Source organism: Mus musculus, chromosome 12 (genome assembly GCF_000001635.26).
Source record: "Mus musculus strain C57BL/6J chromosome 12, GRCm38.p6 C57BL/6J".
Classification (NCBI taxonomy): domain Eukaryota; kingdom Metazoa; phylum Chordata; class Mammalia; order Rodentia; family Muridae; genus Mus; species Mus musculus.
Window position 1 is genome coordinate 70,182,292 of NC_000078.6, and position 23,145 is coordinate 70,205,436.

General features: G+C 44.9%; 2 protein-coding genes across 3 annotated transcripts in view; one reads left to right on the forward strand and one right to left on the reverse strand.

Annotated features, from left to right (window-relative positions):
- Abhd12b (abhydrolase domain containing 12B) overlaps window positions 1-7,805 on the forward strand; it is a 35,973-nt gene extending 28,168 nt beyond the window's left edge. The window contains exons 11-15 of one of the 2 annotated variants that reach the window (XM_030246486.1): window positions 84-162; window positions 665-783; window positions 888-1,759; window positions 5,337-5,389; window positions 6,782-7,805. In XM_030246486.1, the coding sequence (XP_030102346.1) occupies window positions 84-162; window positions 665-783; window positions 888-915 (226 nt within the window). In that variant the 3' untranslated portion in view covers window positions 916-1,759; window positions 5,337-5,389; window positions 6,782-7,805. Of the gene's footprint in view, window positions 1-83; window positions 163-664; window positions 784-887; window positions 1,760-5,336; window positions 5,390-6,781 lie in introns of those variants that run through there. The other variant, NM_001195033.2, reaches the window with a different exon arrangement.
- A 718-nt stretch (window positions 7,806-8,523) lies between these two features.
- The window catches only part of Pygl (liver glycogen phosphorylase), a 36,869-nt gene continuing 22,247 nt past the window's right edge, over window positions 8,524-23,145 (reverse strand). Inside the window, exons 8-20 of the mRNA NM_133198.2 lie at window positions 19,554-19,697; window positions 18,978-19,070; window positions 17,841-17,987; window positions 17,351-17,514; window positions 16,139-16,253; window positions 15,369-15,470; window positions 15,107-15,254; window positions 14,927-14,985; window positions 14,680-14,821; window positions 13,213-13,420; window positions 11,942-12,076; window positions 11,448-11,514; window positions 8,524-8,865 (exon numbers count right to left, since the gene is read on the reverse strand). Coding sequence (NP_573461.2) covers window positions 8,692-8,865; window positions 11,448-11,514; window positions 11,942-12,076; window positions 13,213-13,420; window positions 14,680-14,821; window positions 14,927-14,985; window positions 15,107-15,254; window positions 15,369-15,470; window positions 16,139-16,253; window positions 17,351-17,514; window positions 17,841-17,987; window positions 18,978-19,070; window positions 19,554-19,697 — 1,698 coding nt within the window. The 3' untranslated portion in view covers window positions 8,524-8,691. The remainder of the gene's footprint in view (window positions 8,866-11,447; window positions 11,515-11,941; window positions 12,077-13,212; window positions 13,421-14,679; window positions 14,822-14,926; window positions 14,986-15,106; window positions 15,255-15,368; window positions 15,471-16,138; window positions 16,254-17,350; window positions 17,515-17,840; window positions 17,988-18,977; window positions 19,071-19,553; window positions 19,698-23,145) is intronic.

Genomic DNA, 23,145 nt, shown 5'->3' on the forward strand with positions numbered 1-23,145 from the left:
AAACTTCATGTGCCACTAGAACTGAAACTGAAGAGCTTAGGTTGAATCATGAAACTGGGTGTTTCTCTCATGTCTGCTCCTAGTGTGAAGTTTCTGTCCTCCCCGCTTCTCATCTTGCATGGTGAAGACGACAGGACGGTGCCTCTGGAGTTCGGAAAGCAGGTAGCCCAAGAACTCTACCACTTCTTTATCTAGCGGACCTTTGATTAGAGCGCAGAGGTTTCTCACATTATAGTGGACCCTCTACATCCCTAAAAAGCCATGTTCCCTGAGCTAAATAGCGAGCGGCAGTGACCTTAGCTATTTAGTTTAAAGGAGATTGGGGTTAGGGGTAGACCTTGGTCCCTCACCTGGGGTCTGTGGATAAGTGAGACCTCCCATGTCACCCCTAACAAGGTTTTCCCAGAGTGGGTTTGTTTAAACAATTCTTTGAGCCTTTGCAGTGAGGTGTGCTCAGAGGGAGGGTGAGCTGTCACTAGTATTCTTAGTCATAGGCATTCCGGGTCGGTAGCTTTAGGAACAGACACCTGAGGATCTGGAGGGTCCCTTGGTCTCTGACTTGATGAGAGGTGCCCCAAGTCCCTCTCCCTTTCAGGGAAACCAGACCAGGAGATCTATAGCTGTGCACGACCGCCTTTGACTCTTGCCTCTGATACCCCTGCAGCTCTATGAAATTGCACGCAGTGCCTACAGGAACAAAGAGAGGGTCAAAATGGTCGTCTTTCCTCCTGGCTTCCATCACGACTATCTCTTTAAGAGCCCCATGCTGTTAAGTACTGTGAGGTGAGAACTCTTGCTAACTGAGAGACCCCTGTGATGCAATGGTGACTAGGCAGCCTAGAGTTAGTCAGCCCAAGTGTGAGTTGACCTAAGTCCTTTTTCTGCAGAGACTTCCTGAGCGAGCAGTGGGCATAAAAGGCTGGGACCAGCAGAAATTTCCAGTGAAGATGTGGTTCAAACCTTGCCTGAGCTGGGTGGTTTCTTTATGCAAAATTGTGCTGGGATGCTTGGATGAGCTGAAGCTCACCCGACATTTGAATAAACAAAGCTGCATGGAATGTTCTTTAGTCCATCATTGTCTGAGAATCATGCCAAATCTTCAACGTGGAGAATCAGAATCTAATGTGATCTGATCTCATCTATAAATGCCCACCTACGAACCCTGCTGGGATATTTGTGAGTAAGGTGAATGCTGGTACATGAACTCAGTGTCTGCCCCCAAGCTCCTAGGTTAAAATTTACCTGTCAGCGTGATGGTATCAGGAGGCAGAGGCTTTCAAAGGTGGTGTGAGCCGGGCTCTTGGGGATGAAATTAGGTCCCCAAAACACAGATCTAAAGGAGTGTGGAGAGCTGCAATAACATTTACCATCATAAGATGGTGCCGACTTCCACAGTGCCTTATGCCACCTAAACAAAGATCAAGCTGTGTGCGCATGTGCAAGGAGTAAAAGCGCACCAAGTCACTAGCCCACCCCCAGGGCGTGTATATGAGATCATGGGTAAGCAACCATTCAGGCGAGGACACGCCACACCAGGGGGTATATAAGCAGCCCCTTTTCTGAGGCTCTTGGTCTTCCTCATCAATATGTAATAAAGATTGGCTGCAGAAGGATCCTTATGTCCCGTGTGCGTTCCTGTGGGCGAGAACAATAGCATGGGACATATGGCGCCGAGAACCCGGGAAAAATACCACACCATCACCCAGTGCCGAGGAGGCCCTCCGCTCCGTGGAGAGGATCCAGAACTGTAGCATGAAAGGTAAGCTCTGAGAGACATGTACAGCATGTCAGAAACAGAGCGGGGTAAAAGATTAAGAGCTCAGAGAAAATAATTAAGAAATAATGCCCTTCCAAAGATCTTGGATCCGAGGAAGCGAGAGATTTGGGAAAGCACGCCCAGGGAGAGGAAAAGGAAAAGAAGGAAAAATATACCATCCAGATGAAAGACGAGCTAATCAGTCACAGAATAAGACAAGAGTAGCTGGAGACAAAAGTCAGCTCCCTGCGCAGTCTCCGGGCCCTCGACCTCTGGGTCCTAGTGCACCACCGCCCTATGTGGACATGGGGGAGGAGCGCCGAGGAGGGGGCAGGACCTCGACCTCACAATGGCTACCAGCCTCACCGACCCCTTGGGGGTGGTGGGGACAAAAGAAGAAATAGCTGTAACGTGGGGGGAGGGAGCGGTGAAAGCTTCAAATATCCTTTATTACATTTTACGCAAATGGCGGGTGCGGGGGGAGGGGGGAGGTGGTGTGGTGGAGGTGCTCGGGTGAGGCGCACAGGCGGGGCCGGAGCTGGGCCGGCGGGGGACCAGCTGCAGCCTGAGCGCACTTTCACAATGGCTATTTCAGAGAAGATATCTGTGTCCCTTTGAGACACCAAATTATATTCCCTGTCTGTCTGTCTATTATTGTCTTTGGTGCACCAAATTGTCCATATGTCTGTCAATTCATGTTTGTTTTGTTTTGTTGTATGAATGATTGTTGTTCTGTGTTTCATGTTGAAAAATAAAACTTTATCTGCTGGCTGTCCATCATTTAACTTGTTTAAAAAGCAGTCTCAATTTATACAGCAGGAAGCGCTGTGGCTGGGAGTCAGCTACAGCTGAAAAAGCAAATGGAGCTCTTAAAGGGGCAGGCAGCCTTTTGCTTGTAACAGAAAGTTAGCTTAAAATTGAGAACTCGGGTTAGAGTCATTCTAAACAACAAGAAAACAGGTCATGTGCATAAACAGTGTACAAAGGATGGAAAGAATAGGTTTAAAAAGAAATTACCAGGCATTTGCTCAAAATGTGGGAAAGGAAGACATTGGGTAGATAAATGCAGATCAACCAGAGTTGTAACAGGAAGGCCAATACCTCAGTTTAAAGTGCAACAGCCAAAAAACTCAAATGTATGGGGCATTCCAGACTACAGTGTCCATGAGGCCACCCAAAGACCTAGGAGAGCCACTCCAGGTTCAGCAGGATTGGACATCTGTGCCAACTCCAGAGTAATTCTTACACCACAAATGGGGTGCCAACCTATTCCCTCAGATTTTAGAGGTCCCTTATAAAGAAGGAAGGGCAGGGCTTTTTCAACTTTATACTGACTAATGATTACTCTCAGAAAAGCAAGGAAATGATAAAAGGAAGGAGATATATACCTGGACTAGGTCTTGGAAACAACTTACAAGGTAGAGTTTCTCCAGTTAAAAAAGCAGCTAAAGAATTAGTACAAGAACAATTAGACCTGGGACATGTGGAACCCACGCAATCACCCTGGAATACCCCTATTTTTGTTGTAAAAAAGAAGTCAGGTAAATAGAGATTGTTACATGACCTAAGAACCATTAATGCACAAATGCAAGTTATGGGTCCTGTACAAAGAAGTCTCCCCCTACTCTCAGCTCTACCTAAGGATTGGAGAATTATAGTGGTGGATGTTGAGGATTGTTTCTTTTCCATTCCATTAAGTGGGAAAGATGAACCTAGATTTGCATTTACCTTGCCTTCTATTAATCATATGGAGCCTGATAAAAGGTATCAATGGCGGGTATTGCCCCTAGGAACGGCAAATAGCCCTACCATATGTCAGTTATATGTAGGAAAAGCTTTGCAACCAGTTAGAGATGGTTTCCCCTCCTTAAAAAATTTGTCATTATATGAATATTGTAATTTGTGGACCTAAAGAAGAAAGTATACAGCAAGCTTATGGCTTGCTTAATGAAACTTTTAATAAAATGGCTTGATTATTGTACCAGAAAAGGTACAGCAGTCTAATGTTAGTCATTTTTAGGAGCCACCATTACTTTACGGTGTGTCACCCCACAAAAGATTAGTATAAGAAAAAGATCATCTAAAGACATTAAATGATTTTCAAAAATTATTAGGAGATATAAATTGGATTAGACCTTATTTAAGGATCCCTACTTCAGAATTAAAACCTTTATTTCAAATTTTAGAAGAATCACATATAACCTCATTGAGACAACTAACACCTGAGGCTTCTGAAACTCTTAGGAAGGTAGAAACAGCTATCCAAAAGGCACAGTTGAATTGTATAAATGAGCCCACATACTGCTGCACAAATGCAAATATTGTGTGCTGCTACAGATGAATGGGCCATTCTTAGATGTGCTTATTCTGGTTTAATTAATAATCATTATCCTAAATATCCCTTATTACATTTTATGCTATTGCATCCAGTGATCTTTCCAAAGGTGACGACTAATACCCCTATAAAGAGAGCTATTGAGAGGAATTGGAAGTTAGGTGATTAATGGAAAAGCTGTAAGATTGCAATTTACACCAGGAGCCCCTCAATTGGTGGAATGTTTGGTGGTTTTAGAAGTTTTTAAAAGGTTCCTTATGCCCATAAATATTATCTCTGATTCTGTTTATGTAGTTAATGCTGTATTAGCATTAGAGACTGCCAGAAATTTTAAGCAGTCTAGTTCAGTATCTAAAATTTTGATGAAAATACAAGATTGTATTTTGATGTGTGAGCATCCCTTTTATATTCAACATATTAGAGCACATACATCATTACCTGGACCTATGGTTAAGGGAAATGCAATTGCTGATTCAGCCACCAGAGACATGGCTTTCCTATCACAAAGTTCTATAGAAGGTGCTAAGAATTTTCATCAACTTTATCATGTCCATGCTTCTACACTGCGACAGAAGTTTAAGCTCACACGAACAGAAGATATTGTCCTACAGTGTGGTAAATGTGTAGAATTTATTAATGCACCTTCCGTGGGTGTTAATCCTCGCGGATTGCGACCCCTAGATGTTTGGCAGATGGATGTGACGCATATCCCAGCTTTTGGTAAATTACAGTATGTACATGTGTCCATCGATACCAGCTCTAGTGTCCTATATGCCCCTCCCTTGACAGGGGAAAAAGCAGTTCATGTCATATCCCACTGCTTAGAAGCTTGGGCTGCATGGGGCAAGCCCCTAGTGCTGAAGACAGACAATGGTCCTGCATATACCTCTTCTAAATTTAGTCAATTTTGCAAACAAATGCAAGTGAAACATATTACTGGATTGCCCTATAATCCACAGGGCCAAGACATCACTAAAAGAGCTCATCGTACTTTGAAACAATATTTGCAAAAACAAAGAGGGGGAATAGAGGTTATGACACCAAAGATGGCTCTATCCCTTGCAATATTTACTCTTAATTTCTTAAAATTGGATGATGCTGGGAGATCACCAGCTGAAAGGCACGGACAATGGCCTCAATCGCCCAATGAAATGGTCAAATGGAAAAATGTCCTTGATAATAAATGGTATGGCCCGGATCCTATCTTAATCAGATCCTGGGGAGCTATTTGTGTTTTTTCCACAGGGTGAAGAAAATCCACTTTGGGTCTCAATGCGACTGATAAGGACCGTGAAAGAGTAAGATGAACCCCCAAGATGATCCTCTTACTCCTGATGATTGAGACCGGGATAAGTATACCCTTGTGGGCCATAGTAAGATCATGGCCAGTACCTTTACCATTACATTCCAATTCTTCTACCTAGCCTTTGTTTTTTGGCAAAGGAATGTTTTTTGGATGTGCCTTATGCACGACAAACTCCTCAAGAGCCACGGGTGTATAAGAGTACTAGTTTTCATTTAAATTATACACTATGCTTTGTGCATAATATGGATAAACCTTTTACACCCTGTATATTTTTAAAGAAAAAGATTATCTCTAATTGGGCAGATCCCATTATCCAAAATAAAGTGAGCTCTGGAGTGTTATTTAATGCTTTAATGCAAATTGCTCAACCAAGATCAGGTGATATTGAAAATAATGTAACTTCACCTATAAACATCACCACTATCATGATAAAGGGAAATGTGACTATTCCCAAAAGATCACGATAGCCTGTTGGCAATGCTACTGCTATACGCAGCATGCCTTAGTGCCATCCAGACCTCGCATTTCCTATAGTTTTTTCACCTTGTCAATCAAATGTTTTTCCTCAGAAAGAATTAGCAAAGGGTTTTGTTTTGTCACCACCATTAGATTATGCTGTAATGTATGATAAAGGAGATGCTACAGGGAAAGAAAATATTTGGCCATATTACCAATGGATTTTAAGTAATGAGGCAGGTGCTAGTACCAGTTTGTCAGCCTTTGCACTGCTGACTGGAACCTATCATGAGATATTGAATGTTTCTGCCACACTTTCCAATATCTCTACTCATTTGGATAATGTGATATCTAATAGAGTTATCAGAAATATGACTACTCCTCCAGTAGAAGTCTGTGCCAATCCTCCATTTTTCTTTATATTGGCTGAATTTCAAAATAATACAGAATGGTTAGATTATACAAATGTCACTTGTTTTTTGACACAATGCTGGAATGGAACTAATTTCTTAGCCTTAGTGGTACATTTACCAACCTTTGTCCCTGTGCCCATTGAGGCAGATCCATAGAAGTTCCCAATCATGAGTCTTGTGCTGCGGAAGAGAGATTTTGGAATCACAGCTGCCATTGTTACTGCCATTGCAGTGTCCGCAACATCCGTGGTTACTGCAGGAATTGCTATGGCCTATCAAGTCAATACTGCTGATACCATAAGTCAGATAACAGAAAAAACGTCTGAGGCATTGCTTACCCTGCAAAGGGTGGATTCTCATATTTCCTCAGGATTAATGTTAGTGAATCAAAAAGTAGGTATTTTACAACATAACATGGAACAGATGATGGATGTCATACAAATGAGTTGTGTGGCATCAACTTTACAGATGTGCATTACTCCTGTTGGGTATACTAATAATTCTTTTATTAAAAGTACAGATCTATCGAATTATCTGAAGGGGAACTGGTTGCAGAAGCTAGGTTGCAGACGAAGCTGCAGATACAGATCCTGAACCAGAGTGGAACCAGTGACCCTTGGAGACTTCACCTCTTGGCTTACCTCTGCATTTTTCTTACTTCAAAGAATGGCTGGGGGGGGGGGGAAATCTGTTTGGCACAGCCTTGTGTTGTGGATTAGTGTTCATGCTATGGTTGGTCTGCAAGCTCAGATCTCAACAGAAACGTGACAAGGTTGTGATAGCTCAAGCACTTGCTGCCATAGAGCAAGGGGCCTCCCCTAAAATTTGGTTATCTATTCTCAAGAATTAGTCAGCATCTGAGTTCTCTGCTTTTGCATCCCACGGATTTGTGGATCCATTGCACTGGGATGAGAGAGATTCAACGATCATTGATCAGCCCTTGCACATCACTGAGGTTTCCTCTTGCACGTGATAGGGTGATCATGATTTCCCTATTAATTCATTTTTTGGCTGGCCTCGCTTGTAGAGTTCGCCCTAGGTCATTTAGCAGTTACTGTCACACAGTACTGCGGTATCCAGAGACGGGCAACTTTCCTCATGCACAGACCAACCTAAGACACGGGGCCCAGTGGCGATAGGGTTACCCTATGATGGGTAAGGCTGTGACATTAGAGGAACGGCCTAAAACAGGAGCCACAGCAGATGGACATAACTGCAGAGGCCTAGACCAGCCTCGTTTTAATAATATATAAGGGGGGGGGGGAGATGTGGAGAGCCGCAATAACATTTACCATCATAAGATGGTGCCGGCTTCCACAGTGCCTTAATGCCACCTAAACAAAGATCAAGCTGTGTGCGCATGTGCAAGGAGTAAAAGCGCACCAAGTCACTAGCCCACCCCCGGGGCATGTATATGAGATCATGGGTAAGCAACCATTCAGGCGTGGACACGCCACACCAGGGGGTATATAAGCAGCCCCTTTTCTGAGGCTCTTGGTCTTCCTCATCAATATGTAATAAAGATTGGCTGCAGAAGGATCCTTGTGTCCCGTGTGCGTTCCTGTGGGCGAGAACAATAACATGGGACAAAGGAGTTCTTTCTGTTTCTTCCATCGGGAAAGGATAGGATGAGGAGGTACCATTTAGGAACGAGAAAGTGGCTCTCACCAGATACTGAGCCTGTTAGCTTCTTCATCTTGGTTGTCTTACATCTCCAGAACTGTGAGACTAAATTTATGCTGTTTCTAAGTTATCTGGACTAGTACCTCTTGTTATAACAGCCTGAACAGACCCAGACAACAGCCTGGAGCTCAGATTCCGACAGCAGTGTAAGAAAGAAAATATTTTACCTTAGTTTATATAAATGACATTAAACAGTTCCAAGCAGTTTTCCAGCTCTCTGATTATTTTTAATTAATTTTTTGATTATTTATTTACATTTAAAATGTTGTCCACCTTCCTAGTTTCCCCTCTGCAAAACCCCCATCCCATCCCCCCTCCCCTTTGCTGCTATGAGGGTACTCGCCACTCCTTCCCATTCCTGCCTCATCATGGCTCTAGCATCCCCCTACACTGGGGCATCAAGCTTCCACAGGACCAAGGGCCTCCCCTCCCACTGATGCCAGATAAGACAATCCTCTTTATGTGGCTGGAGTCATGGGTCCCTCCATGTGTACTCTTCGGTTGGTGGTTTAGTCCCTGAGAGCTCTAGGAAATCCTCTATTTCTTTTGAGGAAAGGAATCCAAGCAGGCTATTGATTGACAACTGGAAGTTGACATTTTATTTTTAGCTCTAATACAGACATACATTTTCCCTTCCCATCCCCGGAGACACTTAACTATTCAATGACAAAAACAGAATCAGGGAAGCTCTAAAACACTCAAGTTCCATAAGAAGTCATTGAATAAGAGTACATTTTAGCATTCACTTCCCATTGGCACTGACCCCATTGCTGGACTCGTTGGATAGGGAAATCTTCAGATCCGAAGGCTCCATGTTCCAGATGTCCTTGGCATACTCCTTAATTGTTCGGTCACTGGAGAACTTCCCTGAGGCAGCTATGTTTTTGAGTACCATTGTGTTCCAGGCTTTTTGATTCTGTGAATAACATAATATATGTACAGTCCAGGGCCTGTGTGCCAGGCAAGCTTGACAAACATCAGGCCAAGCACACTCCATAGAGGAATGGCAGGAACAAGGGAGGATGGTTTATAAATGAGCTCGCTCTGCTGACAGCCAGCTGGAGCAGACTACACTCTTCAAATTCAGAGTATATTTCTCTTAGGGATGAAAGAGTGCTTTTCATTTTAAGAGAAACTATGAGCATGGTGTGGTGGTGGATGCTTGTAATTCCTGGTCTTCAAGAGGCTAAGGTAAGACAATCTCAAGTTCAAAACCAGCCTGGGCTGTATAGACAGTTAGGGAGAGTGAGAGAGGGCAAGGAAGCAAGCAAGAGAGCCAGAATAATAGCATGGATATGGAGGGGGGTGGCGGAGAGAGAGAGAGAGAGAGAGAGAGAGAGACTATGAATCTGTGGGTGGGAATTCTCTAATTGGTTACCATGTAAGCCATATTCTCCGTGCTTTATTAAAAACGTGGAGAGACCTGAGGCTGCAGGTCTGTTAGAGGACCTGTGTTCAGTTCCCAGCACCTGCCTGGTAGCACAGAACTCTTCGGCCTCCACAGGTACCTGCACACACCCTGCGCATACTTGGCATCCACACCCAGAGACACACATAAATACAATAAAAATAAATCTTAGAGTTAAATGGGACAACCGCTCCTTCAGCTAAAGGTGGAGAAAGAGACTAATCTCACTGTCTGTGGGCAGATGTGAAGAGATTTAACCTATGACTCAAAAAGTTTGAAAACCCGTGAACATTAGCTAACAAAGCAATGGAAAGCTTGCTGGCCCACTTAGTATTTTGGGTTCCCTTTGAAGGCCTGTGCCCCATTAGGTTTGTTCTGAACCCCCACAACCCCACTGGGGTTTCAAAAGAGGGTGAACCAAGGTCTTATTCGCAATCAAAAATATTTCAAAATCCTACATTTTTTTTTTATAAAAGAGTATAAAAATATATTTGGCTTACAGTCTCTCTTTTTTTTTTTAGATCTCTGTGATTTTATTGGAAGTTATTCAAAGTTGTTAAAACATCAGGAAATTTTAACATAAGAATTAAACTACCCTCCTACCATAAGCTATGCCTGAAACAGCATGGCAGCCTCCACTCGGGCTTGGAGATTTCTACATAAACATAAAAACAACGGGAATGGATAGCATGCTCAGTTCCTAGCAGGTCTTGCTTATTAATCGTCAGCAATGCAATTACTGCCAAGAGTCGGAAGCTGCAGTCTGCACTAATGAATCACGCAGGCGTGATTGAACCGCTGTGCTCTCGATGGGATGCTTAATTTAAACGAAAGCCCCGCGGTGTCTGACTGTCCTTGCCCTCGGTCCTTGCCCTCGTTCCTGTTTTCCTTTCCTGTTGTGATTGATTTCTATTTCCCCAGGTAGCTGCCCTCCCTCCTCTGAGTTCCTGGGTCTGTGCGGGCTGAACGGAAGTGGCCAGTGAGCGGATTAGCTCCAGAAACGCCTCTCACAGCTACGGAATTGCACTTAGCTATAGCTCTGTTAGGAGATTCGTCTGACTCAACCAAGAAGAGGAGGGCTGGCTGCAATGCCTTGAAGGATCTCATTAAAAAAACCTCAGAGGGTTGTCTAGGGTGAATGCAGGTGCTAACCTGTGCTTTGATAAAGGAATGGAAAAGAATGTTTGTGAAGGCGCCCTGGAGTCTCAGCTCAGACTCTGGTAACCCCCTCACCCCCAGGCTTTTACAAGACACACCAGAAGAGCCATTTGCCAATGTGTTAACTACAGGTGGAGGCTTATTTACAAAGCTTAAGTTTTTAAGTAACCATATATAAACCTCTCTTCTTTCGGTACATTTATATTCTAATGATCTGGCCTCCCACCACTGGGTCAGAGTCGCTGTGGGGGAAGGGTACGTTGTCATGTGTATTTGGAAACAGCAGCCTTGGTGACTATGATTTGTGGTTCTGGTTGAGAGACCTGGAGTTACAAGCTGCTTAAGGGAAGAAGGGCAGAGCTCAGCACAAAGAGGACCCTCTGAAGCGGGTACCCTGAACTTCTGAGACAGGACTGCTCGTTGGACACAAATCACAGGTGATTTGCTTTTTTAAATTAATACAAGAGTTTACAGTTGGTACAGAAATCTCAAATTCCAACCTCTGGAATAGCCTTCCCAGTGTGTCTTATAAACTAGCCAAAAGACAGATTTTGATCTGAACATCTGGAAAGTTCTCTCACTAGTTTCTATCTCATCTTTTCTTTTCTCTTTTCTTTTCTTTTCTTTTCTTTTTCTTTTTCTTTTCTTCTTTTCTTTTCTTTTCTTTTCTTTTCCTTTTCCTTTCTTTTCTTTTCTTTTCTTTTTCCTTTCCTTTCCTTCTCCTCTCTTCTTCTCTCTGTCTCTCTCTCTCCCTCTCTCTTGGTGTGGTACTGTGGGAGGGGGCTGTCAAACTCAGCCTTGCACAAGCTAGACAAACATTCAACCAAGCTCCCTAGGTTTGATTGGCCACTCGGGCCCTGTTACTTGGATTTCCTTAAAAGGAAACAATTAGCTAACTATAGCAAACTGTTTAAAACCCACCAGACACTTACCATATACAGCTGACTGACTTTTTCTTGACACTTGACATAGGCTTCGTAGTCTGCAAAGACTTTAAATCTGTTTAGGTTTTTTGTCGATGTGAGATTGGAAGAGAAACAGACAGAACACCTTCATTAACAGAGATTCCTTTAACTCTAAAGCGGGTACACATTAACCTAGACCTACTTTAACTTATCTTTTGCTTACTGGCAAGCATGCCTGGCTTACCAACAAGAATATTCATCATTTTGTAGTTCTCATATGCAAATATGTCAACACTTGTATGCATGTGTGAGTCGAGGATGTCGGTGGAAAGAGAGAACGAACACAAGATTTGAGGCTTATTCTCAAGCCTTAACCATTTGTGGAGGATGCCCCACCCCCAAGCTTATGACCAGGAGTCAGATCATAGAGCTGCGCTAAGTTACCTGAGTGGGTTGCTGATAGTTAAGGATCCTTTTTTGTCCCATCTTCCCATGTCAAATCATACCATGTTGGAACTCACCTGTCATGATAAAATAACATGTTGATGATGTCTTTGAAGAGGTCTGGCTGATTGGGAGAAAAGAAGCCATTGTCGATTTGGTCGATGACCAACTTCAGTTCTGGAAGGGCCTCGTAATATTCTTTGGCCTCATACCTGTAGTGAAAGGGTGGGTGGGGGAGGAAGAAAAGGCCGTGTCAGTGTGTGTGATGGGCAGAACACCAGATGCCACATTCACTATGAAACACACACAGAAACATCAGTATTTATAGAAATCATTACAGATTTTAACATGGGTACAAATTACTTTTTAAAACTAGATCCTAATTAATCCCCTCCCAACTGATTCATTTTTTTTTTTAATGAAAAGCACTAAGAACAGTGGATTATGAAAGTTCTAGTCTCATCTGATAGACTATGTATGGTAAGGCTTATTTTAAAGCCGATTATGGTTTAAGCAGCATGGTATTAAGAGAACTAGCTGTTTCCTCTGAACCCACAGATACATAAAACTTGATGCTACTGAGTGAAACTTTCTTCTAAGGGTCAGAAAGTATATTTAACGTGCTCTGAATTTCCTTTGGGTTCTATCTTGTACTTAGGTTAATAAACCCAACTATAGATTAAATGGGAACAAATGTTGCTGAGACACACCTCTGTTTACTGTGCCTTGTTTTGGTCCATCCTTCAAGGTCTTAAAGCAGTGGTTCTCAACCTTCCTAATGCTGCGTGCGGCCCTTTAATACAGTTCCTCACAGTGTGGTGACCCTTAACCACAAAATTATTTCAATGCTACTTCATAACTGTAATTTTGTGACAGTTGTGAATCATAATGTAAACATCTGTGTTTTCTGATCGTCTTAGGTGACCCCTGTGAAAGGGCCATTCAAACCTCAAAGGGGTGTTAACTCATAGGTTGAGAACCACTGGCTTAAAGGAGCACCAGGTATGGTTTAATATGACAAAAACTTTTATGACTAGTCATACTATGACTAACTATTGCTTCATCTTTTGATCAAAGTAAAAAAAAAAAAAATCCCAAACACAGGAACCTGGATGGCTCACTGAGGTGCCATGGCTGGTAACTATGGGCAACTTGTCCACACATCAGCCCTAAGCATCCTTTAGTTACCCTGGCTTGCGTTAACTAAGGCTACCTGTGGCTAGGAGGTCCTGATTTCTCATGTTCTGTCTTTACATCTCATGAGATCAGGTCTCAGTGGGGTGCCTGCCTGAGGAATAATATCCCTTCCTGGGGTCACCTGCTCAACAAAAGGGAGTGGGTCTCTCACCCCTTCTTATCCAAAGCAGCCACATCATCTACTCTCATGCCAAAGATGAACAGGTTCTCCTCCCCAGCTTCCTCTGCCATCTCCACATTGGCCCCATCCATAGTCCCGATGGTCAGGGCCCCGTTCAGCATGAACTTCATGTTGCCTGTCCCGGAGGCTTCCGTGCCTGCCGTGGAGATCTGCTCCGATAGGTCTGTGGCTGGAATGACTGTAAACAGGCTGTGTCAACTGATTGTTCCTGCTCTCTGGACCCCTAACTTTATGTGAGAATTGACCTAGCTGGCCTTTTGTTGATGATGAGTATGTGCAGATCCTGGTACACCTTCAGTGGAGTAGAAGGACAGATCTCACTTTCTCCTTGACCCAGGCAGTTACTGTGCCCATTTGGGATGTGCTAGGAACCCATTGCTTATATGACTCTTTCTTGGTCTATAAGCTGTAAACAAGTATCTACTTGTGCTGAGCTATGAACTGGACATCATTTCCTCTCCCTTTTCATCTCTTCATTTTTACTTCTGCTTTATAAACTACTGCAACTTCTATTTCTTGGCCCATAAAATTCCTGGGCCTTTCCTTAACTCCTGTTTTTGCAAGGGACTGAATTGTCTTCCCTTGTTCCTTTTACTGTCCCTGCAATTGAGGCATTTTGTGCCTAGGGCTAGACACTCATACTCCGCCCCTTCTGAAAATCAGATCTTCCTGAACCTCCAAGTCCCCCCTTCACCACAAATCAACCCTGAGTCTGCCTTGTTCCGAGAGCTTATTTGTGGATTATATTTGTAACTCATTTGTAATTTTAGGAACCTGGCTCCTTCCCCTTTATGCAGAGACATTTAAGCAGTAACCCCATGGGAGTCCAAAATGCCATGAAGAGAAAGTTGACTTTTAGTTTTTTAAATCTCGGAAGTAGGTGAATACACAGTTGGCACTGGCTGTATGGTGGGGTAGCCTCTCTGCCAGCATGCCCAGTGACTAAGCAAAGGTCCCTGTGTAAAGAAAGGGATGTTGGCTTCCTGCCTGCCTGTCCCTGTGTGCGAACTCTGTGTTTGATTCTTGAATGCACATCTAAGCCTCGTGCTTTGGCAGTGTCACGTCTGTCCTCATTTGATGTCACAACATGAACAAATGACAACCCTTCCTCCGTGCAGTGACCAGAGGGCCATCATCAGCTGGTGTTTTCTTGCAAAACTTGGGCTGGCAACTGAAGACCTTCCCTCCCTCTCAGAGAGGGTCATGGTCAGACCTCAGCATCTCCACCATCACAGGCTCTTCAGATAGAAGAACCAGGCACTTGCAAACATAATCATGTGACACTGATCCCATAGGTCACTTGGGCCATTGTAGAAGCCATCTTAGTTTGCCTTCTATTATGCTACTAGCTCCCTGGGGTCCACTGCCTCATGTCTACCCCAAGTGAGCCCAGATTTTGCCCTGCCCCTCCCCTATGCTTTGCAATGAGGACACCACCTTTTTCGGCAAGAGACACTCTGTAGTTCTCCAAGAAGATGACTTTCAACTTGCTGCCGACCATGGGGTCATTGTTCACCACTTCTGCCACAGAGGTGATCAGCTTTATGATCATTTTGGCCATGTGATATCCTGGGGCAGCCTTGGGGGAGAAGAGCAATGTGTGGAGAGAAGGTTCCCAGCGATGAAGAAAGCAAGCAGCAAGAGACCAGAGCCCTTAAGTCCCCATGAAATTCAGCCAACTTACTTTGCCACCAATTATGACTGTCCTTGGCACGAAGAATTTCTTAGGGTCTTTCTTGATGCCTTAAAAAGATGGGAACAGACAGAAAGAGAGATGACTGCTGCGGAGGTGGTGGGGCCTACCTTGAGACAGATGCTTCCATCCCCCTGAGAGCGGATACTGGGGGGCTCTGGAGAAACTCACGATTGTACATGGTGATCACATGCAGGCAGTTCAGAAGCTGCCTTTTATACTCGTGGATCCGCTTCACATGGACATCAAACATGGAGGATGGGTTGATCTTCACCTTGTATTCCTTCTCCAGGAACTGGGAGAATTTCAGCTTATTTTCCTGTGAAGAGTGACCAGGCCAGATCTCTCCTCACTTGGATGCCTTGGGTGTCTGCTGGAGCCCAAATCCTCCACTCCAGGGTGAGGGCAGGGACCCCGTGCCTGGCGGTCTCACCTGTTTCACTTTGGCTATTTCCCGGAGGAAGATGTCATCACTCACAAAACTGTGGAGCTTCGTCAGCTGGCTCAGGTCTTTCACATAATCCTCTCCAATTTTCTATCAGTTTAAAGGAAGACGTTAACCCGAGACCGCGAGCACAGCCACCGTAGCAGTGTCTGCTGGTGTGTGGTAAGTGGCTCTCATGCCCGGCAGTTCACAAACCGCTTGTTTTGCTCACAAAAGAAGCCAGACTGTCTACATGGGAAGAACCTCACGTATAAGAAACTTACGTACGCGGAGTGACCAAGGACCCAGGTTCTGTGATGTCTCTGAGCTTTGTCATCCATCATGACTAGCAGGCACCCTACTCCATCTGTGGGTCACACAGATGCTGTTGGCCATAAACTTCTATGTCATTTGTGCGTCCCTTGTTCAAAACTGAAGTATTTCAAGGTGGGGGGACGGTCAGATGGCTCAGTGGTTAGGGCACATACTGCTTTTGCAGGGTATCCAAGTTTGGTTCCCAGCACCCATATAGAGAGGCTTACAACTGGCTGTAATACCAGCGTCAGGAGAGGTACACCCTATTCTGACCTCCAAGGGCACCTGCACCCATGTACTGATCCTCTTTCCATAAACACATTAATAATAATAATAATAATAATAATAATAATAGAATGGCCCTGCTCAGCAGCATGAGAGCCACTCACCCACAGGTAGGATCTGCCACACACCTCCATTTGTTGTCACCCCACCCCACCCCCAGCCCCAGCACCTCCTTCTACCTCCGCTATCAAGTCAGCCAGCCCTGGGTTGCAGAGTAGGAGCCAGCGCCTCGGGGTAATCCCGTTGGTTTTATTCTGGAACTTGTCTGGTTCTAGCTCGCTGAAGTCCTTGAATCTGGAGAGAGAAGAGACAAATCACTGACACAGGCTGAAGTGGGCAGAGCTCTGCTTGCTGGGCAAAGTTCAGAGTTACATTCAAGAAGCCAAGGGTAGGCTCAGAAAGCTTAGATAAAGGTGAAGGGAGGACCGGACAGTAGATTCATTTGCAATTCAAAACAATGGCCCCAGATAGTCCCCTCCATCTGACTTCCTGACTGTGACAAAGAGAAGGCATTTTTGTGTTTCTTTCTTTTTTAAGAAAACAGTTCTCTCATATTTTTGGTTGTGAGCCTTGCCTTTAACAGCTATACCCAAGATACAATTTGCAAAACACATGAAACTCAAGAAGAAGGAAGACCAAAGTATGGATACTTCAATCCTTCTTAGAAGGGGGAACAAAAATACCCATGGAAGGAGTTACAGAGACAACGTTTGGGGCTGAGACGGAAGGAAGGACCATCCAGAGACTGCCCCACCTGGGGATCCAACCCATAATCAGCCACCAAATGCAGACACTATTGCATATGCCAGCAAGATTTTGTTGACATGACCCTGATATAGCTGTCTTTTGTGAGGCTATGCTAGTACCTGGCAAATACAGAAGTGGATGCTCATAGTCATCTATAGGATGGAACACAGGGTCCCCAAAGGAGGAGCTAGAGAAAGTACCCAAGGAGCTAAAGGAGTCTGTAACCCTATAGGTGGAACAACAATATGAACTAACCAGTACCCCCTGAGCACGTGTCTCTATCTGCATATGTAGCAGAGGATGGCCTAGTCGGCCATCAATGGGAGGAGAGGCCCTTGGTCTGGCAAAATTATATGCCCTAGTACAGGGGAAGACCAGGGCCAGGAAGTGGGAGTAGGTGGGTTGGGGAGCAGGGTGGGAGAGAGTATGGGAGGCTTTTGGGATAGCATTTGAAATGTAAATGAAGAAAATACCTAATAAAAAAGTTGTTTAAAAAAAAAAAGAAAGAAAGAAAACAGTTCTCTCAGTCAGACAACACTTGAAGAGTTTCCCAGGCCCTTTCATGGAAAGCACACCCTGTTGCTAAGCAGCTTCTCTGCACCCATGGACCTGGGTGAGGCCGGCAGCTCCACATCCACACTCACACTTGGGTCTTCACGATGTCCGAGTGGATCTTTGCTACACCGTTCACCGCGTGGCAGCCCACGATGCAGAGGTGGGCCATGTTGATCCGTTTGCCTCCTTCCTCCTCAATGAGAGACATTCTCCGCATGCGGCTGATGTCTTTAGGAAACAAGGCCACAATTCTCTAGGTGAAGGAAGACACAGATATCTTGCTGGCCACTGGGGTTTTAAAGCAGCCCTCGGATGCTACGCATGCCCCAAGCAAAATCTCTGATGGAGAGAGAAGAAACCTCCCTGGAGAGGTAGAGCCAGCTACATGTGGAGAAGCCATCTCTCTGTTTTACACTTTCAAAGACACTGGTTTAACAGAGCCCCACCCAGACGTAAGTACTTTCAGAGACTGAAATACGCCAAGGCCTCCCTCATCTAGGAGAGGAGAACACCCTGGCCACCCTGGGCATGTTACAGCTGGATTCTCCTGAGAGGTCAGCATCTTTCACGACGACTTACGTCTAAATGTTTCTGATTGATCTCATAAATGATCTCCAAGTGTCGAGGCAGCAGCTTCTCCACCAGTTCCACCGGCCAGCGCTCCAGGGCCTCCGGGAGCACCGTGTGGTTGGTGTAGGCGAAGGTCTTCTTCGTGATCTCCCATGCCTGCAGCAGAGAGGGTCAGTGGCTGGCCCTTCAGTGCACACCCCCAAGAGTCAAATGCTTCTCAGTGCCCACCGTGTGCCACAGGCATGTGCCACAGGTGTATCTGAGTGTGCCCAGCCAGGTGTACTTGATTCTGAGTCTGGGTAACACTGTTACACTTCATTTTTTTCAGGGAAAGATAAAGCTTTTTGTAAGGCTGTCTGATAAGCTACTAGACAACATTTTGATAAGCCTTCTCTGTTGCCATGTCTTGTCTTTTATTATTAGCGATCAATTACTCAAAGCTGGGGAATAAAACCTTAAGTAACATTTAGCAGACACAAAATAATATTTAAAATTCTGACTCCCAGGCTGGGGGCATCGCTCAGACAGGAAAGCGCTGGCTCTAACAGCAGGAGGAGCTGCGTTTGATCCCCCACATCAAAGAACAAAATCACTGGGGAGGCAGAGGCAGGATCCCTGCGCTCACTGACCAGTTACCTAGCCGATTTGATGAGCTCCAGCCTAATAAGAGACTTCATCTCAAAAAACAAGATGGATGGCCCCTGAGGAACAACACCCAAGACTCTCCTCTATATGCAAACTTGTGCGCACACCGCCTCCCCTTCCCCCCTCCCACCACACATACATATAAAACGCTGACCCGAAAGTTACAGGGGCACACTTTTAGTTAGCTGTCTTCTGGTGCTAGATTATTTCCTTTCAAATCATTTGATAAACAAAATATGTCCAACATAGTATAATCCTTGACACAGCTGTTAGTGCCCCTGGCTATACTTGCTCGTATCTGCTTAGTTTTTAGGGTTTTAGGTTTATTTCTTATAGAACGATAAGGATGGAAATATGTTGGCATCAGGGCAAGCTATACCTTCAACTGTGGGAATTTAGCAACAGAAACTTATTTTGAACCCAAACAAAGGAGCCTCTCAAAAGTCCTTCAGCCCAGAGAGTCTGAATGGTTTAAAGACAAAGAAGTCAGGTTATCCAGACCTTGGCCCAGGGCAGTTTTTCAATGTCCACAAAAATCCTCATCAGCTCTGGAATGGCGAGTGCAGGATGTGTGTCATTCAGCTGGATGGCTACCTGGGTAGAGAAAAGACATGGCTTGGAGGTGACGGCCCAGGGCCAGGCTTCCTGTCCTCACAAACATCTGGGAGGAGCACTGAGCTCCCATTTCCTGGGAAACTCTGCTTGTCTAACTTTCTGAGCACAGGGAGAGAGTGAATCTGATGGCAATCTTCCCTGTGGACCTTACCTGTGGCCACAGTCTGAACAAGGGGCTCTCAACCTGCAGGTCGTGACCCCCTTGGGGCTGAACAACCCTTGTTACAGAGGGTGCATATCAGATATCCTGCGTATTACCATTCACAACAGCAGCAAGATTACAGTTATGAAGTAGCAACAAAGTAATTTTCTGGTTGTTGTTGGTGGTGGCGGGGGGCAGGTCACCACAGCATGGGAACTGTGTTAAAAGTTGAAGGAAGCACTGGGGAGGTTGGGAACCACGGGTCTAAAAGGTTGAAGGAAGCACTGGGGAGGTTGGGAACCACGGGTCTGAACACTCACCTGATCTGGAAAGGCATCAAACACGGTTCCCATGCCATCCTTGGAGCCGAACTTGGAGGCCTTGAAGCGCCGGATGACATCCTGCAGGGTGGCAGCCACCACAAAGTACTCCTGTTTCAGCCGCAACTCCTTCCCTTCAAAGAACTGCAAGCCAAGGAACCCAAGTGAGGGAGGGTCGCAGTGGAGCTGTGACCAATACGTGAGCAGTGTCCCCTGCCTGATGTCTGCGGAGAGGTGTCACAGTGAATGAGGAAGTATCAACTTTTGCTTCCCTGAAACCCTGTTCAACTGACAGCCAAGAGCTCTAGGGTGTGTATCCAGATAAAGAAGCTGGAGAGACAGTAGTAGTAACACTGTGTGTGTGTGTGTGTGTGTGTGTGTGTGAGAGAGAGAGAGAGAGAGAGAGAGAGAGAGAGAGGAGAGAGGCGCCAAGTGCAGTGCCCTCAGAGACCAGAGGAGGGCATCAAATTCCCTGGCATTTTAGTTACAGGTGGTGTAACCTGATTGTGGGAAGAGAACTCAGGCCCTCTGCAAGAGTGGTACCAGCTGTTAACTGTTGAGCCATCCCTGATGTATAGAGTAGAGACATCTCCTGATGGTGAGAAACAGGTGGGCATGTGGAAATCCAGCCAGCTCTTGGCCTGCTAGTGGAGAAGAGCCAAGAGGAAATTCAGTTTGTCTATCTCCTACTATTCTCCTACTGGGATGGGGCATGTTCAGAAACTGGAAGCACTAATTCCTTTAAAAGTAGAGGTGCCTATGGGATATCTGACCTTGGGCCTCAAGAAATCCTGCAGTTGGGGCTGGAGAGATGGCTCAGTGGTTAAGAGCACCGACTGGACTTCCAAAGGTCCTGAGTTCAAATCCCAGCAACCACATGGTGGCTCACAAACATCCATAATGAGATCTGATGCCCTCTTCTGGGGTGTCTGAAGACAGCTACAGTGTACTTACATATAATAAATACATCTTAAAAAAAAAAAAAAAAAGAAACCCTGCAGTTGAGTGAGCCATTTCCTTTCCCAACTTGGACAGGAGCAGGCTTTTTAGGAGACGGTAAGTCTCCAGTGAAGGGCGCAGTTAAGGCCAGGTGCCAATGATCTCATATTGAAAAATGTGTCTCGGGTGGAGAGTGAAAGTGGACAGGTTGAGTGTTGTCTTCTTCCAGCCACACTGCCAAACACAGCCAGCCGCTATTGGCTCCACCAGCATCAACTGATCATCCACAGAAACCAACCCCATCAAAATGACTTGAACTTGTCAGCAACAATAATGGCAATACAAGCAGAATCCACTTCGCGTCCAGGCAAACGTCAGGATGTATACGCTCTTGAGACACACAAGGTCTCAAGAAAATTCAGCTCACAGACACCCATTCCCAGGAGGTCTGGAGGGATGTATACTAGCAGAAATGGTGAGCAAACCCAGAACTGCAAGAACCCAGGAACTTAGAAACAGTGACCTCAAGTGGGAGGTAAGCACAAGCTCTCTGGATGATGGCAGCAGGGACATGAATTTACACTTAGCAAACACTGGTTGAGCGCAGTGAAGGACTCTGGTGTTCATACAGAGAGAATAGGATGGGAAACATTTCTGTGATGGAGAAGAGGCTTAAGCTTGTCTTTAGAAGTGGGGGGCATGCATATACTAGCAAGATTTTATCGAAAGGACCCAGATGTAGCACAATTTCTCTTGTGAGACTATGCCGGGGCCTAGCAAACACAGAAGTGGATGCTCACAGTCAGCTAATGGATGGATCACAGGGCTCCCAATGGAGGAGCTAAAGAAAGTACCCAAGGAGCTAAAGGGATCTGCAACCCTATAGGTGGAACAACATTATGAACTAACCAGTACCCTGGAGCTCTTGACTCTAGCTGCATATGTATCAAAAGATGGCCTAGTCGGCCATCACTGGAAAGAGAGGCCCATTGGACACGCAAACTTTATATGCCCCAGTACAGGGGAACGCCAGGGCCAAAAAGGGGGAGTGGGTGGGTAGGGGAGTGGGGGTGGGTGGGTATGGGGGACTTTTGGTATAGCATCGGAAATGTAAATGAGCTAAATACCTAATAAAAAATGGAAAAAAAAGGAAAAAAAAAAAGAAGTGGGGGGCAAACAATGGAGGGCATAGAAAATCCTAAAGTAGTGAGTAACAACTTCATGTTATTGCTCCATGAAGTTACAGCTTCGTGAAAACAGATGGCTGCCTACCTTTCCAAACCTGTCTTTCCAAACATGTATATCTTTGATAAAAATAGGAGAGACCACAATTTCATGATTAAGATAAAATTGTCTAGGGTAATAGTAACAATGAGACTATAAGGTGGTAGAATTACATTTGTTTTTTTTTTTTTACTTTCTTTGTTTTAGATAGCTTAATTTTTTTGAATGGTATATGTCCTTGTACAATCTACAATGAAGGTATTGTTCTAAAAATAATAAAAAGCATCCTGATCCTGCTTATGATGAAATTAAGTGTCTATCAATCTAGAGAATTATTCAACGCCTAGAAATGAAATTACCTCTGTCTTTAATAGTGGGAAGATCGAAGTGAGAATGATTTCTTTACGAATTTTGGAAATTTTTACTTTGGAAATCTGGATGATCTAGTAATTCTTGGTTTGAGTCCTAAAGACGAGTCAGACTTTGTGAGGTAAGTGCACAGGGTCAGAGTAGTTCGTGGCAACGTGGGTGGAGAGGGGCAGGATGGTTCATCCAATGCCCCTGGACTCCTAATGCAGCCAAGATCCTGGCAGAGGAGTCAGAGCACGGCGACCAATCAGGGAGCAGGCCAGGCGCTACTCAGTCCTGCACGTGATCAGAAAAGCCTTTCAGGGCCATAGGCAGAGCACATGACTCACTAGGGGCAGAGTGAGAAGAACAGCAAAATTCTTATAAGGAAGGTTGAAGTCTGGATGCTGGCTATGACCATATTTAAGAAGAAAAACTTTTTTTAAAAATAATGACAATGTGTGCGTGCACCCACACCCACACATGTTAGGGATCCTTTCTGAAAAAAAAAACAGAGCAATAACAAGATAGTATCTTGAGGGATGCTTAACCCAAAAATCCTGCCATTGTTTTTTAAATCTCATGTAACTTAATACATCATGCTGATTACTACAGATGAGTATTCCCAAGTCAAGTCAGGTTTGGTTTTGACAGATGGTAGCCCTTTCCAGTTACAAAATTCTGTAGTCCCGCGGTTGGCTGGTGGAAGACTGTTGACGCACACTCTCACCCCGCCCACCGGAGGAACAACCTTGTGCTCTCGGTTTAGTGACTCCTCCGAAATGCACTGACAGCAAAGGAAAAATGACATAGCTCAATAGGTTCCCAAAAATCTTCCTTCCTCCCCTCTTAGAATCCGTGGCTTATCACCAAGGGAACATCCAACCTAAACTGCATTCTGGTCCCCAGAGTCTTTGGTTTCTAGCATTGTTGTGAGGTGGAGTACTAATTTGGTCACCTCTGAAGTTGCTTCCAAGAAGAATCATTACATCTTCAAGAACTTAATTTTATCCATAGAAAAGTTGTGTTCCATATGTTTAAATCAACCAGGAATTTGCAGAGGTCTCTGGAAATCAAGCTC